Genomic DNA, 18,105 nt, shown 5'->3' with positions numbered 1-18,105 from the left:
CATACAAATTGAAGTTTCCATTCAAACTTTATATAGATGGAGCACTGTTCTATCAATACTAGTATTCAGAATCATTTAACAGGAAGAAAGGTATATGAAGAAGTAACATCACTAAAATTTAAATTGGATAGGAAGAAAAAAAATTACATTAATAAATTTTAAAATAGATAGGCAAAGAAAAAATACATTTATAAAATTTAAAATAGATAGGCCTGTGTTATTTTCTTAGGGTACCCTGAAATTCCCAAACACAATAAATAAAGGAAGATGGCAAAATGTATGATAAAGAGATACCTACCAACAAAGCTGACCTAGTCTTTGTTTGCATGCTCATTTTCTTTGTTTTTGTTAAACAATTGTGCCACATACCTAACAGAGGAGCCATTGAATAATATATTGTATTGCTGGCTGATATTGGAAACAACCATATTCCCTTTGACCAGTTATTCAAGAAAAAAAAAAACAGAGGGAGAATTTAAAACAAAGATTATAGAGAAAAGAAATGTATTGATAAAAATAAATGGTAAAAAAAAAAGAGAGTAGAATACTAGAAAATATTGCAGCAAATCATTGCTTGAAATATAGAATACAGACATAACATAGAAATTGTTGGTATTGCCAGTTAGTGAAATTATGAACCATGTTTCTTGTAAACTGATTTAAGGAGCAATTTTGCTTCAGGGAATGGGTAAACAAAAAGAAAACAAAAGTTGGCAGTCAGAGATACAATATCATATTGAATTGAGAGGGACAAGAAACTCAAAATTGAAGCAGTTAAATGTGTACAAAACAATGAAGCATTTATGTTTGTAATGTCCTTGTTCCTGTAAATTACCTAGGACTAGTACTATACCACCTGAAGAAACAAAACCTGATTTTCTTTTCTGTCTTCTGTGTATATCACTTTCTAGTGTCCATCAATGGGAAAACCCAATGAAAAGAAAAAAAATCAACCCCAAGAATTGCCATGTTCATCCTATACATTTTGTTTTCCACCACTAACAAGATGTCAAACATCAGCACAGTTCATTGGTGCATATCCAAGTCTTGATTTCTGCACATCATACAGTATGTGAAAATTCTGCTGCTGATAGTTTCCGATTATGGAAAGTGCAGACCTGGGAGTCCCCAAAATAGCCAAGCAAACGACATCTTCAGGTTGAATCTGGATGAAGTAATTCTCCACAGGGAAATCCCAGACAGCTCCATCAGCAAACAAGATTGTAAATTCTGGCAGCTCAATTTTCTCAACTCCAGAAACATTGTAGCATGGCTTTAGAGGGGGAAACGTTTCAACGAGTTGATAGCCCTTGATTTTCCTCATGAATGCCTCCTTGATTGTATCATAAGCAGGTTCAGCAAAGTAAGTCAAAGTGGTGCCAGAATCAATAATTGTACCTCCACCACCTTGTGCTGTCAAATGCCAAGTGTCCTCTGGAATCTTCAGCACCTCACCACCAACCATGATAGACTTTATCTGAACATAGTAAAATGTGTCAACAGGATTCTCTTTGCCACCAACAAAAGAAGTGAAATTCAAATTGGGGTGGCTGAGTAGCTCCTTGTCCTCACCAAGTATCAACTTGCTACTAACACTTGAATTGCTGTTTCTATCCACAAGGCAATAGGAAAAGGAATGACCATAAAGGGATTGTAGCTGAGTAGCAAATGACAATGGCCCTCTCCCCAAGCCTAGTAATCCAGCAGCCCCATGGAAAAGTCCTCTATTCCAATGGCCACAACCAAACATGACATTCTCAACAAGCTTCAGTTCAGACTTTCCCTTAGGGGTGGTGAGATTCACAGTGAAAGTTTCAATTGCCAAATCCCCAGTTGTGTTGGAACTATCCCCATACCAATAGAAGTATGGACAGCTTTGAGTCTCAGCCTTGCAAGGCTGAGGAGGGTCTGGGGATGACACCAATTGGCACCTTGGATCATGACAAGTTATATTCTTAAAAGAACTAGAATCCTTAGGATCATAATACGGTCCATTTTGCTCAAAACAAGCATAACAAGGAACACATTGAATCCAATTAAGATCACTACCAGTATCAAGTATCAGAGAAAAATGCTTAGGAGGTGTGCCAACAAACACATCCATGAAGTACTCACCAGAGCCAAGACTCACCCCTGACTCCAAGGTTGCTACAAGCTGACCGGAGAAATACTCCGGCGTGGCCGCCGGAGCAGCCACCTCCGGCTTGTAGAACTTCTTTGATTGCTCCTGTGCTTTCTCCAGCCTTGAAATTGTGTTTTGGTTCTTCTTCTCTATGACCCTTCTCCAAAGGGTCTGAATTCTCTTCAAGTCTCTCACTGTAGAATCAACCACAGACTTTTTAGGCTCAGCGTCTTTGCTCTCTGAGTGGTGTCTCAAATTGAGTTTCACAGATTGCTTGTGCTGTCCTGCTGCCACAGAGGGTTCTCCGTTTTCACCATCAGTGCCTTCATTGGATACCAAGGTTGCTGCAGAAGACTCAAATTTCTCTGACTTTGAGAAACTACACCCAGTTTCCGTGGATGAAGAATCAGCATTGAAGTGTGCATGATCAGGAAACTTGACTGCCGCAAGAGAAGATCCATTGAGATCATTCTGATTGAGATGCTCAAAAATGGATTCCACAGTGCAGGAGTTGTGTAACACAAGGAGAACCAGAAAGAGAGAAAGCCTCAAAACCATATTTATGAAGTCCTATGATGGTAGTACCAACATCAAACACCTTGTGGAATTTCAGAGTGGAAGTGGAAAACTTCAAAACCCAGAAAAAGAGCAAAACTTTACAACAACCTCTGAGCTTACAAAAGAGAAGAATGAAAGAATAAAATTCTAAGGCAAATGAAAATAGCAAAAAGATGAAAGCTTTGAAGGCAAAAGAGTAAGAGAGAAAAGTGCAGAAGGAAAGAGGAAGAGGGCAATTTAGGCTTGGGTGGGGGTGACTCTGTCAAGAACAAGTGTGAAACACCAAAAACGCGGTTTGATTAGCATAGCATAGATAAATAAACTCATCAATTCCAAGGTACACATAACAAAAATGAATTTTAAATGAGAATATATATAACAGGTGGTGTTCCTCTTGCAGGGTATTTTCCTCTCAGTTTCCTACTTCATGGGTATGTTTTTCCATTAATTCTATGGTGTGATGGTGCAGACCCATGTCACATATTTAATACTTTACGTATGGAACATGTTACGGAGGAAAATTATCTTTCACAGATCTACATAAATTAATGCAACAAATAATAGAGAATCAAAAGTTAATAACTTTAAATTATGTGGGAATTGATTTTCAAACATGAAATTTGATATTAAATTCTTGTCTACTTATAACTAAGAAATTTAAAATTACATTATAAAACGTTATATATATATATAGAAAATTTCTTATTAATGTCTTAATAAATTATAACTTTTTTAATAAATGTTTATTGCTAAAGGTAAGTTATTGAATAGAAAAATAAGAAAAATATATGAAATTATTTATTAAAATTAATTTAAATATTTTGATTATCTTAATTAAACATTTTACTTTGATTAGTAAACTAACTGTATTTAATAATAAAGATTAAAAATGCAAGAATTTTTTAAAAAATTATAAAAATAAAATAAAACCAAACAAGTTATACGTTTACAATAATTAAAAATATTATTTTAAAAAAAATGAAGAAACTAAAATAAATAAATCTGGAATACAAGTTTACTCAATTGTTATATTTTAATATATTTTAAGAAAATTTACAAAAATAATACTTTATAGAAAAGCTGATGGTACCCTGTTTTAAGGATACTTTTACTGAAATCAACCCTTCTTAAGAATAAGACCACTTTCGAATCACATTAAGTCAATAATGAAAAGTATTAAAATCATATAAAAATGGGTTAGAATAACATCTTTCACACATGAATTGCCCTATGATTCTCTGATAATAATTTATAGAAGATGTTCTTAAGAGAAATATTCGAATTAAAGTAATACTTTTAATAAAAAATCTTATTAGATATGTATATGTCTTATCCACATGGACTGGAAGTACAAAAGTCAAAGTGGGAAAATGGAATTTTGCGAAGCAATGTTGGAAGTTATGAAGTGTGTGTGGTGGTCGTTGGTCAGAGTTTGTGAACCTAATGTGTTGCTGTCCCATGACACGACCAAACGTGGAATCAGAGAGAGAGAGAAAGAAAGAACCCACCTTTCTCTTTATTTTCCTATCATAATTTCATCCACTTAATACAAATTTTCTATCTAATAAATAATGTTTTAAACAGGGAGTTACATTTTCTTATTTAAATTAAAATACAGTCAAATAATTTTGAAGATAGAAATATGTTTCTAAAGTTTTTGCATCTCATTTCATTGAAAAGGTTAGTAATATTTAGTTATTGAAATGAATTAGGTTTGTTATAACATTTTGATATTTTTATTCAAACGAAAATAGGACATAAGTTCATATCTTATTTTCGTTTTTATTTTTATTCGAGTAAAAATAGAATTCAAAATCCATTTTGTTTTCAATCCTATTTTTGATAAAAAAAAAACTTTTCATTCAAACAAAAATAGTATTACAATTAAACTTTTGTTTCGACCAGATTTTCACTTATATAAATAAATTTTCACTCAAGAGAATTTTCGAAAATTTCACATAAGATTATTTTTTTTTTCTCTTCTTGAATAGTGGTGAAATTTTTTATTTTAAAGAGGTGCAAAATTAACATCCAAAGAGGATCATAATTTTATTTGTGATTTATTTTTGCAAACATTTATATTTATATAGATATTTATATTTAGTGTATATTTAAATTATATTTTGAAGGAATGTGTTTTATTTTACTACACCCATAATAATCAAATCAAAAACTCAAATCGTACCTATTCCAAGATTCAAATAAAACGGAACTCATCAATTATATTCGAATAAATGAATAATCATATTAAAATATGTAATAATTAATACTTAAAACAACAAATCAATAAAAAAATATCAAGAAATATTCATGAACTTACTCTTATATTTAACATATGCTTTCAATAATCATTTTTAAAATACATAATTACTTAAGCTTAGATTATATGTTGAATGATGTTTAATAGACATTTAGGTAATGTCACACCATAAGTAGGGTGTTACAAAAAAATCAAATTTATTTACAATTCAATTTATTCTTGATACAAGATCTCAAAAGTTTTTATTATTAACTAAAATTTATTGAAAATAATACATTTCACTTCAAATTTTACTATTTTCTCTCTCATAATTTAAGAGTTAATAAATTAAAATTGGTGATTCTTAACAAATTTTAATGAATTTTATATTGTATTATAATTTCTACTTGACCATTAATTAATTCATTTATTTTAATTTTGAATAGATGGAGCTTATATTAAATAAATTATCCAATTAAATTTTTGAATAAGATAGATACAAAATATACACGTACTATTTACGACATATTACATACATTCTTCTTAAAACCATTATCACTATTATTATTTTCCTCGTTTTGAAAATGAGTTGAAAATTTATTAATGACTAACACTAAATATGGGACCAACTAAATTGTTATCTCAATACTCTAGAAAAATGAAAATTAGTACATTGAAATTCAACCCAAAAATAGGTGAGCCTTCATTATCAATTTGCAAACTTCTATAAGACTACGCAACTTATTAGAATTCAAGTCAACCTTCTTTTTTTATATATTTAGTTTGATTCTCAACAATCCGAACCCTTTATAGATTGGAAGTTTAATTTTATTGAAGTTCGTGAAATGGAAATTTCTTCACGTGATCACGAGAAATTCTACAACATGTATCTAGTGATGAAGGATGAACATAACCTAAGCACACGTTTTAGCCTTTATTTTTTAAAAGACCAGATAATACGTTTAGAAGAATTTTTTTTTTTAAATAACAAACATAACAATTGTTGGTTATATTGAATATATAATTTAGAATATTACTCTCTATTTATGCATAAAATTTATCATTTTTTAAACATTTTCACTTAAGTAAATTTTGTATTACTTCTTTTTTCAAATTTCAAGTTCTCTTTTAATGTTTTGGTTGTATGTAAGAGTTTTTCTTTTGAGATGAGAGTTGAATAGCTTAATCTTTACTAGATTAAGATTTTAATATGTTTCGTTTGTAAATTAGATATCCTACACTAAAGTTGTGATTTCTCTTTTTTTTAAGCTTTTGAAACAACTCTTTAATAAACACATTAATTAAGGTAAGAAGAATTATTTTGAGGCATTGCTAATATATTGGATATCATATATTTTACACTATTTGGTGGTAAAATATTCTATTAGGTTAAACTGAAATTGAAATTTAATTTGTATTGAACATTTTACTGTATACAAGCCACACCCCATAAATGATTATTATTTGTTAGGTCGATTTAGTAGAGCAAAATCATGTAGAATTGTACTCCAAAAGGGAATATTATTATTTTTGTTTCATAAATTCTACTACCCATGCAGCTCTAATTAATTGAATTAATTAAAACATTTATAATTATAATATTTAGGCTGAAGTGATGCAATTGGGGTCAAATTTTATGTCTTTATAATCTCTTTTTTTTTATCAATAATATAATAGGCAGATTAACAATGACAGAGGGGTGTCTAACCCTTTTACAACTAGAAAACCAAACACATACATAAAATGGTTATGTTGTATTTGTGTACTTAATACATAAATATTAGATAACAATCCTTAAGATAACAGAACATGTACTTTATAACTCTAAGTATAACACATATGTTATCTTTGGTAACTATATTTACTGTTACTTCCTTTTATATGTTCAACCTTTGTTGACACTATTCAAACTTTGTTTGCCATTATGATCAATAATAAATCTTCTCTTTATTGTCTGTTTTTCACTTCTAACATTGTTCTTCATCCAAAATAAGTCAACGCTAACAATTCTACTCTTCTGTCCCACTCCCTCTTCTATCATTATATACAAAACCATTGTTTAGTAAAAAAATCTAATTGTTTTGGTAATTCTCAAGTTCCATTCACACACGTGGTGTTGAGGTTGTTTATGACATGCATGACTTCATATAGCATCGTTATATAAATTAGTGGCAATTTAAGACATTTATTTTGTTAATACAATTGTAACAAGATTTTAACTTTTTTATCACATCAATTTTTTTCTTCTAAATACACGTTCATATTCATTCCGTTACATATAATAGTCTTAAATAGTTCAAGGATCGATACCAAAAATAGTTTAAATACTTCTTTCTCCTTTAATCTTCAAAGGTACTTTTTATGGACAAAATCATGACAAAGTTTCAAACTTTAAAATAAATAATATCTCAAATGTGGTAATTGACCTTAACGATATGAACTTTTGAAATCAAAACATTAGTCTCGTCTGTGGGAAGAGAGGCTTGTTCTAGTACACCCAATAGTCTCACATTACTTAAGAGTCAAGACCAAAAGTTGTTTAAATATTTATTCCTCCTTCCACCCTTCGAACACCTTTTAACACTAGTGCAAAAATAACATTTAATGTCACATGTTTAATGTGTAATGCAACATAATCCAACATAAAAAATGACTAGTGACAATTTTGTAAATAAAACGGCATAGACGTTAAATGTTGTTTAGATGTCGACTCCCTCAACGTCAAACGTTAAATGGTCTATACCTAGAATTGAAAAGTCACTATTTTATAGAATTTGGACGTCGGCTACAAGTCCCACGACATCTAATTTGAAATAGACATTGGCTCCCCTCATCACAAACATCAAAAAGGTGTGAAATTATCTCATTTTAGGAGCTAATATTAATTTTTTTTACCACTTAGACGTTGACAGGGAAGAGGGGCTAACGTCTTAGAGAAATTTGATGTCGGCTAGGAGGGGGCCAATGTCAAATACCCTACATTTTCACCCATTCCAGAACGCGAGCACCAGTTACGCGCGTTCATCTTCTTCCTTTTCTTCTCTTGTTCGCCATTAACGTTCAGGTAAGGTTTCTTCCACTTTGCACCATTTAAAATCATTTTGCATCGATTATATTACATTTGGAACCATTTTCTTTCATTTGCACTGATTAAAATTTATTTTCATTAGCTTTTGATGCAGTTCTTGGACGCGAGTTCTTAAACCTTGGCGATGATGTTTTCCCTCTTCATTACTTGTGTCCATTCTGCATTGCTTTATGCCCATTCTCTTTTGATGATTTTCATATTCAACCCTTCAAGAAGGTTAGTATTTTGAATTGTTTTTTAGATTGTTTGGTATTATAATGACTTGAAACGCATAATATATATAATCTTGTGATGTGCTGAGAACATTTTCTAATTTTGAGGTGTGATTTTATTGCAAAAACAAATTTATTTATTTAAAAAAAACAAATGAGACGTCGATTAATGTCAAAAATCCATGATAATCTAGTTACAATTAAAAACTGGGTATGAAAACACATAGTACATAATATTTCCTTCTATATTTATAAAAATGAATACAAAGACAAATGAGAGCACAAATAATGAGTTTGTGTTTAACTTCATTTTTTAGAACAAAAGAAAATATATGAAAATGAGAGTGAGAGATGTGGACAATACGTGGACAACTCAAAAAACGAAAGAAAATAAAAAAATCTTAATATTTTTATTATTTATTTATATTGAATTTTATGTTTTATTATTTACTAAAATTAAATGTTGTGTTTTACAAAAGAAAAAAAAATACTCAAACTTAATTTTCATCAATTCCCAATATATATTATATATAATTTTAAAAAAATCAAATATATATTATATAATTTTAAAAAAAAATCAAATATATACCTTAAAAAATTTCAAAACAATTTTCTCCTTGTTATCTTTAATTTATGTATAATATTATGTACATATTTAACAATATCAAATAATCAATTATTTCAAATAATAATTGATTATGTTGGATATTCATAAAAAGATATTAATTTCTAAACAATCAATTATGTTTATTAATAACCAATTATGTTGATTTATATTAGTTTTTGAATTACAAGAATAATATATTGATTATAATTAAACATAATCCATTATATTAATGTGTAACTTCAAAATCTATTTAAAAAGAAAAATACAATTTTTACACTAGATGGGAAGAAAAACATACAAAATATTAATACAACTATCAAAGTAATCACTATACCAACATAATATATGTAAAATGTTACAAACTACTAAAGAAGTCTTTCAAAAGATAGACTATACAAGAACATATAAACTTAAACATAAAAGATCATTTGATGACATCATTTGTCTCCACTAACGACATAGTTGCACCTGACTCATCCTCTACTCACATCAAATAGATGATCATTGCAAGAAAAAGAAACAACACAGAAAGAAAAGAAAGAAGGGTAAGTGATACGTTGTCGTTGAAGCTATCAAATTAACACTACTTTTCAAGACAACTTCAGTATCGCTAAGTCAATAGTCAAGAAAGTAGATAGGGTTAAAGTAACCCTGACTCGTTTCCCAACGAATACGAAATTGCTTTTCAATATTTGAATCTTATGAATGAATGCAATGCTCAAGAATAAAAGTGAGAAGCTATGCTAATGGAATTAATGTTTGAAGAACAAAGAGGAAACTTAGAAACAATTATGATTAAATAGGCTAATTCCACTGTTTTTTCAAGATAGATTATTCATCGGTTATCCATATATCATTGTTCAATTGATTATTGGTCAAGTTTCAAATTAATTAAAGTACATTCTTAATTAATTTGAGGGCGATCATGCAATTAACCAAAGTAGATTCTTAATCAAATGCAAGACCTTTCTAGATTATTCACAATGAATTCAACCAAAGTACATTCTCAATCAAATCCTATTGTGTTTAATCATGCCTATTCTTAAATCTCCTAACCAAATTAAAAGCTAATTAATCAAAGTAAATTCTCAATTAGTTATAGTTGAAACTATTACCACCAATCAAAGTACATTCTCAATTGATATCAAAAACCTATTTAATCATATGAAAGTTCCTAAATTTAATCAAAGTAGATTCTCAATCAAACTTAGAAACCCTTGAACTCATATGATTAATATGCATCTAGATTCAAACACCTTATGATGCAAAAATCATTACTTTTAATATGATTGAGACATGAAAGACATAGAAGAAGGAAACTCAAATCAATAATCGAAAGAAACAATTGCATTAATTTAACTTAACCTCGGAATCCATAATGAAATTACATTGGAATAGCCCTAGGAGCTTAGCCCTCCATGAATGGAGTAGAATACATGATAAAAGTGAGAGGAGTGGTGGATGATGGCTTCTAGTGGGGGAGTTTAAGAATGAATGAGTTGTGCCTCCCCTGAGTCTCTTTATATAGGCTTGATTGGGCTTAGACTCTGCATCTTCTATTGATTAGATATTTTATCTTATATCTAATATCTTTGAAATATTTAACAGATTTAATGAGTTTTTGAGAATATTTGATAATATTTTTTCTAGATTCAAAAAGATTTGGTAAATATTATCTTTTGATTTTTATTGATATAGTTAAATAAGGTAATTATTTAACAATATCAAATTAAATATCTTAAGATATATTTTCTCCAAATTATCTTTTAAAATAAACTTGCCCAAAATTACATTTCAACTCTATTTATTTTATTCAAAATTGGACAGAAGTCCAAAAGTTTCTTCTAATTTCACTTTAGCCTTTTCCTTCTTTTCAGAATTGGAATTCAAACTTTAATTTCAGCTGCATCGACAAACATTAGACTATTCAAAATAATTTATGCAACTAAAATAACATTTTAAGCCTCTTTAATTCCCAAACCCAATAAAGCCAGTCATCACAAATCTTATTTTAAATCAATCATTTAAGCACAAGAATCTAATAAAAAATTTGAATGTTAAACCATAAATGTGGTCATAAATATGCACGCATCACACCCCCACACTTATCCTTTTGCACTCCTGGGAAAAATTGACTAATTTCAAGACTTTGTTCTAGGTCATTTTATTCCATATTTGCATTTAGATCAAAAGAATGAACAACACCACATATAGATCAATCATCTAGAGATCACTTTGTTATGGACATGCAAATGAAATCACTCTATTCTTCACACATGAGTTGAGCTTTTGAATTCCCAAGAAAATAAAATATGAAAGATAACACTCAAGTCAAACTGTATTTATTTCTCTTCAACTCTCTCAAGTGTCTTTGGCTTGTGTTTACACTCAAAATACCCATGTAAGTAGACACCCTTGATATTTAACAAGACTTTAACATTCACATACTTAAGAAAACATGCAATTATTGATCATGAGAGCTTTTTAAAGGTTATATTGAGGCTAAGGCAAAGGTAGGAATATTTTTGGAATTTCTGAGTTTTTGAAATTGATATAGAAAGAGTAATGACACTTGATTTCAAAAACAACTTTATTATTTGTTTCTCTTTTGAGGAAGATTTTTTTTCTCTATTTTTTCTTTTCTTTTTCCCTTTTTTTTTCAAAACTTTGACTTTTCATCTTCCTGTTTGCCAATCTTATTATTTTGTGGGTGAGTTAATCACCCACACACTTATTCACCCCTTACTTCTAACAAAATCCATTACTCTTTCTTCTTTCCTAAGGTAAAGAACATATGAATTTTCTTCTTTTCTCATTTGACAATGACTGAAAACAAGGAAAATAGTTTTGAGGCTCAAAGGGTTTTTCAATGGATTAATGTTAGAACAAGTTTATTTGGCCAAGTAACTAAAACAAGAAATGTCTCAATCATATCAAATTATGCATATTCACCTGAATCGCAAAACACAGAATCAAGTTAAATATTAGAGTATCAACAAAACATGGTCAAATCACTCAAGAAAAATAGGTATAACACATGATGGTCCATCCTTATCATTAGGCCCAAAACTCACATGGTTCAAATTTCTTTCACAAAAGATTAATCAATAAATTTTCAAGTCAACTCAATCAACAAATCATAAAAGTAATCTACTCATATCAACATGACTCATTTTTTTTCTCTTGAATTCATGATCATCCCAATTACTAATTCAAACTCTCAAATCCATTGCAAATATTTATTTTCAAAAGCAAACAAAATAGGGAACAAAGTAAATTGTTTCCCCAAATCCCCAGACTTAAATTATGCATTGTCCTTAATGTATGCCTTTTATATAGAATGCAAAGAAAAAGTATGAGGATACTTACCTCCTTCATGGTGGAAGGAATGCTAGTAGGACTTAATCGAAAAAGTCATCCTACATCGGAATGTTATCTTTTCCCTTTTCAATCCTACTAAGATGGTCAACTACTAAATTATGTGCCCACTTCTGTCCTAAATAGGAGTCAACTTGTCCTTCTCATTCTTGACCATTGTGATTCCATATTTCTTGGAAACCACATGTATATGACTCACCCAAGTACTGTTAGAATTGGGGTATATAATACCTGTTTGTAGCAACTTGGTGTCTAATAACGGTTGAACATACCGTTATATGTGATGTAATTTTGATACTAAATGCACCCTTTTCTGTTTAAGAACTTGCTTGGAATCATGTTTTTCTATTAAGTTGTGTGAATAAGAGAGTTGAGGTTGAATTTAAGGAATTTATGACTAAATCCCCTTGTTTTGGCAGGAAATGAGATAATACGAAAAGTAGAGATGAAGTGCCAAGGAGATGGAGCTAAGAAAGGCCTGGAAAAGCACCGAAAGGGAGGAATGCTTGAAGCTTGGGCGCCCTTTTTAGAGGCTTAAGCGCAAAAGAGTACCGTTCACTGCCCGGGCGCCCCTTTTAGGCACTTGAGCGTGAGAAGCACGAAGCTTGGGCGCCCTTTTAGAGGCTTAAGCGCAAAAACGTGTCACTCACCGCCCGGGCGCCCCTTTTGGAAGCTTGAGCACCCTTTGTGAGGCTTAAGCGCCGGGAACCACCTCTCACCGCCTGGGCGCCCTAAGTGGGGCGCTTGAGCACCGACGACATGGGCTTGGGTCTTGTTTCTGTTATGTTTTCACTCTATTTAAAGGACCTAAGCATCCTAGGTTTTGTATCTTTTGCTGGATGAGCGTAGCAGCACACTCTTTCACTCTCTGGAGGCAAATTTGGATGCGGGAGCTTCCATCTTCTACTTTTAGGGTTTTTCTATCTCATTCTTCTCCATTGTTCATCTAGTTTCACCATGTCTATGGTGAACTAAACTCTATTTGTTGTTGGGGGATGATGTAACCTTGTGAACTCTCATGTATTTCAATTGATTCTTAATAACATATGTTTTTTCATTAATTGTTAGAGTAATTCATCTGTGATTATTGCATGCTTTGTTTAACCCATTCATAGCGTGGTGTATGAATTGCATGAGTGTCGGGAGGTTCCTTACAATTCAGGTTGTTGAATTACTCCCAAGAGTAATATTTCTCAGGAATGAGGGTATGAGTTTTGGTCGTCTTAAAGCTCTTGATCTTCACATTTAATTACTAGGAATGATAGGAATTGCATGAATTGGTGATTAAGGACAGACTTATTTTGCTGAGGGATCGGGTTTAAGTGATTTAGTGAGTAACATTAACATTAATGCATAAAGAAGAATTCTTACATACATGAGAGTGAACTTGGTGAAATCTAACCCCAACAACATACTCATCTCATATTAAAAACAACATCCGTTCATCACTGTGTTATTCTGCTATTGATCAAATTGCATTCATATTTAATTTTTTGTTTTTGCATTTGAAACCAATGATCTCGTTTTCTTTAAGTCTTAATTAATCAAGTTATCACACCAGTATCTAGTGCCGAGAGTCCTTTGGGATACGATACTTGGTCTTACCATTTTATATTACTTGTGCGATTCGGTACACTTGTCGATCCGTCAACAGTGTCCTCTTCCTTTACAACCTCCATCAGTTGAGGTTTCAGTCTTCTTTCAGGTTGTCTCACTGGTTTAGCCTCCTCCCCCAAAACTATTCTATGCATGCAAAAAGAAGGGCTAATACCAGGAATATTTGTTAAAGTCGAGCCTATTGCTTTCTTGTGATCTATGATAACCTGTAATAGTTGTTTTTCCTGCTCATCAGTAAGTAGTGCAGATATAATAATAGGGAGTTTCTCATCCTTCTCAAGATAAGCATATTTCAAATGAGATGGTAAAGGTTTCAACTCCAAAATGGGTGGTTGTACCATAGATGGCAACATTTTACTACCTAAGGTAATCGTAACCACCTCAACATTACACTCGAACGCCACAGAGGTGTCATCTATTAACATCACGTCCTCAATATCACTTAATAACTCAATACAAAACAAAGAATGATCTTTAATCGGGTGCCTCCCAGCTTCCAACACGTTAAAGCACACTTTCTCGTCTCCTATCTCCATTGTTAATGATCCTGCATGCACATCTATCTTCGTTTGTGCTGTCATCATGAAGGGTCTTCCCAAGATAATAGTTGTTGGACTGATTCCTTCATCATCCTTCATATCCAAGATATAAAAATCTGTAGGAAAAATTAACTTGTCTACTCGGACAAGCATGTCCTCAAGCACACCTGCAGGGTTAACTGTGCTATGGTTGGCCAGTTAAATGACCACACCAGTAGTCTTAAAAGGTCCCAAAGATAGAGAAGTAAACACTGAAAAAGGCATTACATTTATGGAAGCTCCGAAATCTAGTATGGCATTGTCAAACTTTGAATTTCCAAATACACAAGTGTCAATACCAAATTTCGTCCGGATTGATTTTTGGCATTATTGTAGTCTATTATATTATTTACTTATTTTTATGTTTTATTTTTATCTTTTATTTTCGTTTTTTATCTTTTATTTATTTATTGATTGTTATTTATTTATTTATTTCTTTTCTCATTATTTATTTTTATTATTATTATTTTTTTTTGTATTATCCTAGTTTTATTTACATATATTATCTTATTTTTCTCCATATATGTGTATATATATTTTTCTTACATTTTTATTATTTTATTTTTATTTTAATATATTTTTATTTTATTTTATTTTATTTTATTTTATTTTATTTTATTTTATTTTCATCTTTCGTTTTACCTATTTAAAGTTTATTTTGCTTAATATAATTAATACGGTTAAAAAAAAAAAGAAGAAGAAAAAAGATATGAGAAAAGAGAGAATGTTTTCGGGTTGGGGGACAAAAACAGTGTGTGTGCTGGAGGGGGAGAGGCAGAAACAGTTTTCTGCAGAGAGCGAGTGGTGGCAGAGGCGTTAGGGGCGTACGAAATTGGTACAAGGTAATTTGACGCATACGGAGTGGCAGAAGAAAAAAGCACAGAAAAGCAAGGGGGCCTTCATCTTCGTGGATCATCCATTGCTGAGGGGGAGATTATTCAAAAAAAAAAGAGACGAGAGTGCAAGGGTTGGAAGAGAGGAGGAAAGGTGGAAGCAAGTCCACAGTAGAGGAAGGAGGGGGCTACTCGTTCATTGAAGGTAAGTATCCCTAACTTATATTAGCTGCATCCATAGCCATTACTGATGTACGAATTTTCGGTTATTGTTTCATTCACTGTTTCATTCACTTCCCCCCAATATCACCCCTTATTCACGCTCGCCTCACCTTAATGCGAGTTGAGTCGGCCCATTGTCTTCCTTCGGTTTCTGACCGAATAGACTGCTACTCGTAGAGCTTTTGCTCCAGCTTCTATTTGCATCTGCATCATCAACAAAAGCACACTTCACTTTCTTCATTCTCTCCCATCATCTTCAACCCATGTACTTCGAGCCTTTGCTCTTTCTCTGCCAACGCCGCTTAACCTCTGAATAACCGGACCCGTTGGAGCTCACCTCATCACTATGTTACGAAGTGGTCTGGCCACAACGGTTCGAGCTCTCGGCTATCTCTAGCGAGTTCACCACTCCAACACCATAAACATGGCTTTGCTGTATCCCTTCACCCGAAAAGCAGAGAATCAAATACAGTAACCACAAACTAAGTCAGACCATGAAACTATGCCTCTTTCCATCTCCAACCATCAAATGAATTTGAATGTAGAATGGTTACTCACCAGAAAATCATATAACAGAAAGAAAATAACCGAACAATGGTTTCATCTTCACTGACTCATCCCCTCCTCCCTCGTTCCCTCCATCACCATAGCTGTATTCACACTCACGGCTATCACCATCCCCGTTCCCAACCAAACAAAGACAAAGTATATTACAGAGGCATGCAGAGGTAGAAGACGGTGGTTCGGTGGTTTTGGGAAAATCCTTAAGGCACGGAGAAGTCGATGGTAATTTGGGAATCGTTTAGGTTGTTTCTTATAGGTTTGGCGTGGTTCACGGTTGTCGGAGGCTGAGTTGCCTGGTAATGGGTAAATGTTGAAGGTAGAGAGGAGGGTCCGGTGGTTGAGGATGATGATGATGATGGGTGTCGTTGGACTCGAAGGAATCGGAGATGAAGGCGGAGGGAAACCCTTCCTTGGGGTCACCGTTTTCGAAAGGAGAAGGAGGTGGCCTGGTGCGTTAGCTCGGATGACGGCTCCGGCGACATGAATCTTTACTGGCGACGCCATGGAAGGCGGTTCACGGTGGTCGATTTGAAGAAGTGTTGGTGCGTGTGCGACGGAGGAAGACCCTCCCTTGGGCTGCTGTCCTCGAAGCGAGAGGGAGAATAGGCAGATCCGAGGCCGTGACCGGCGGCGGCCTAGGTGGCGTCGTCGGCGAAGTGTTGGACCGGATAGAGGGCCCTCCCGCGGTGGCTGTTTGGGCGGTGGCTGGGGCATGGCCGTTGAGAGAGACGGAGGTGGGCACCTCTGGGATTTCTCGCTCAGAGAGAATGAGACCCTGGGTCTCGTTTGAGTGAAGCTGTGTGATGCACAGAGTGAGAGAACCCCTAAGGGTTTCTGAGCTGGAGAATGAAAAGGCCTTGGGCCTGTTGTTGACCCAGCTCCCTTTGCGCAACCCCCATTCTTCACCCGCGCACCCCCATACATCCTCGGGCCAGTGCTAGGCCAAGCCCAAGAATAAAAAAAAAACCTTTCTCCTTCGCGCAACCCTGTTTTCTCACCCGCGCACCCCCATACCACCCTCGGGCCAGTGCTGGGTCAAGCCCAAGAAAAAAAACTTCTTTCTCCCGCAGCCCCTGTTTCTCACTTACACACCCCTTTCAGTTTGGGTTTAGGCCCAATCAGTTTATGAAAGGAAAAATAGTTTAGACACCTTTTTTTTTTTCATTTAGGCACCTCCTATTATTTACATTATTTTTATTATTTATTTGGTTTGTATTTATTTCATTTATTTTGTTCCTTTTTTTCTCATTTCATTTGGTTTTTATTATTGTTTTATTTTATTTTATTTATTTATTCTATATATCTACTTATTTTATAATATATAATACATAAAAAATAAAATACCAAAAAATAATATTTTAAAGGTTAAGCACACGTGTGACCGCTCGCGTCGTCCTTGTGCTAGAAACCTCTTTTCTTCCTTATATAAAATTTACAAAAAAAATACGTTTTAATGGTTAAGCACACGTGAGACCGCTCGCGTTGTCCTTGTGCTAGAAACCTTCCCTTCTTCCTTAAATAAATTTACAAAAAATATGTTTTAAAGGTGGAACACTCGTGTGATCGCTCGCATCGTCCTAGTGTTCAATACTTGTCTTTCTTATTTGCGTAATTTTAAATAAGGGTATGGGTGCTCGTGCGATCGTCCGCATCAACCCAACACTCAATACTCTCAATACTCTCAACACTTAATATCGTTATTTCTCTTTTAAAAAAAAAAATTAATTAAAAATATTTAAATATCTTTCTAAAGGTATGAGTACTCGTGCGACCGCCCGCGTCGGCCTAGTACTCATTACCTTCTTTTTCTCGAAAATATTAAAAACATAAAATCTTCAAAAATTAAAAACATCTGGCTTTTTTTTTTTTTTTTTTTTTTTTTAAAAAAAAAAAAACAAGCAGTATTTCTGGCTAGAACTACGTGATCCTTGATTCTCCATCAAAAGTGGAGATACGTAGGAGCAAGGTTAGCCCTTGTCAGGTTCACTTCCCAAAAAATCCAAATTTATCCATAATCATTTTCCAAACAAATTTCCAAACAATTTCCAAACAAATTTCTCAAAGAGTTTCCAAAAGAACTACGTAAC

General features: G+C 32.9%; 1 protein-coding gene across 1 annotated transcript; it reads right to left on the bottom strand.

Moving 5' to 3' along the window:
* Positions 1-736: 736 nt before the first annotated feature.
* Positions 737-3,082, bottom strand: LOC148197366 (aspartic proteinase nepenthesin-2-like). The gene has a single exon (XM_088092407.1). The coding sequence runs from the start codon at positions 2,678-2,680 to the stop codon at positions 1,010-1,012; it is 1,671 nt and encodes a 556-aa protein (XP_087948533.1). The 5' UTR covers positions 2,681-3,082; the 3' UTR covers positions 737-1,009.
* Positions 3,083-18,105: the final 15,023 nt, after the last annotated feature.

The sequence above is a fragment of the Vigna umbellata genome, chromosome 6 (genome assembly GCF_029865625.1).
Source record: "Vigna umbellata cultivar VRB3 chromosome 6, Vumbellata_1.0, whole genome shotgun sequence".
Taxonomy (NCBI): domain Eukaryota; kingdom Viridiplantae; phylum Streptophyta; class Magnoliopsida; order Fabales; family Fabaceae; genus Vigna; species Vigna umbellata.
Note: the sequence above shows the minus strand (reverse complement) of the source record. Positions and strands in the feature narration are given on the sequence as shown.

Excerpts from the sequence above, each read along its gene's own strand:
- LOC148197366 (XM_088092407.1), bottom strand. The coding sequence starts at position 2,680 with ATGGTTTTGAGGCTTTCTCTCTTTCTGGTTCTCCTTGTGTTACACAAC.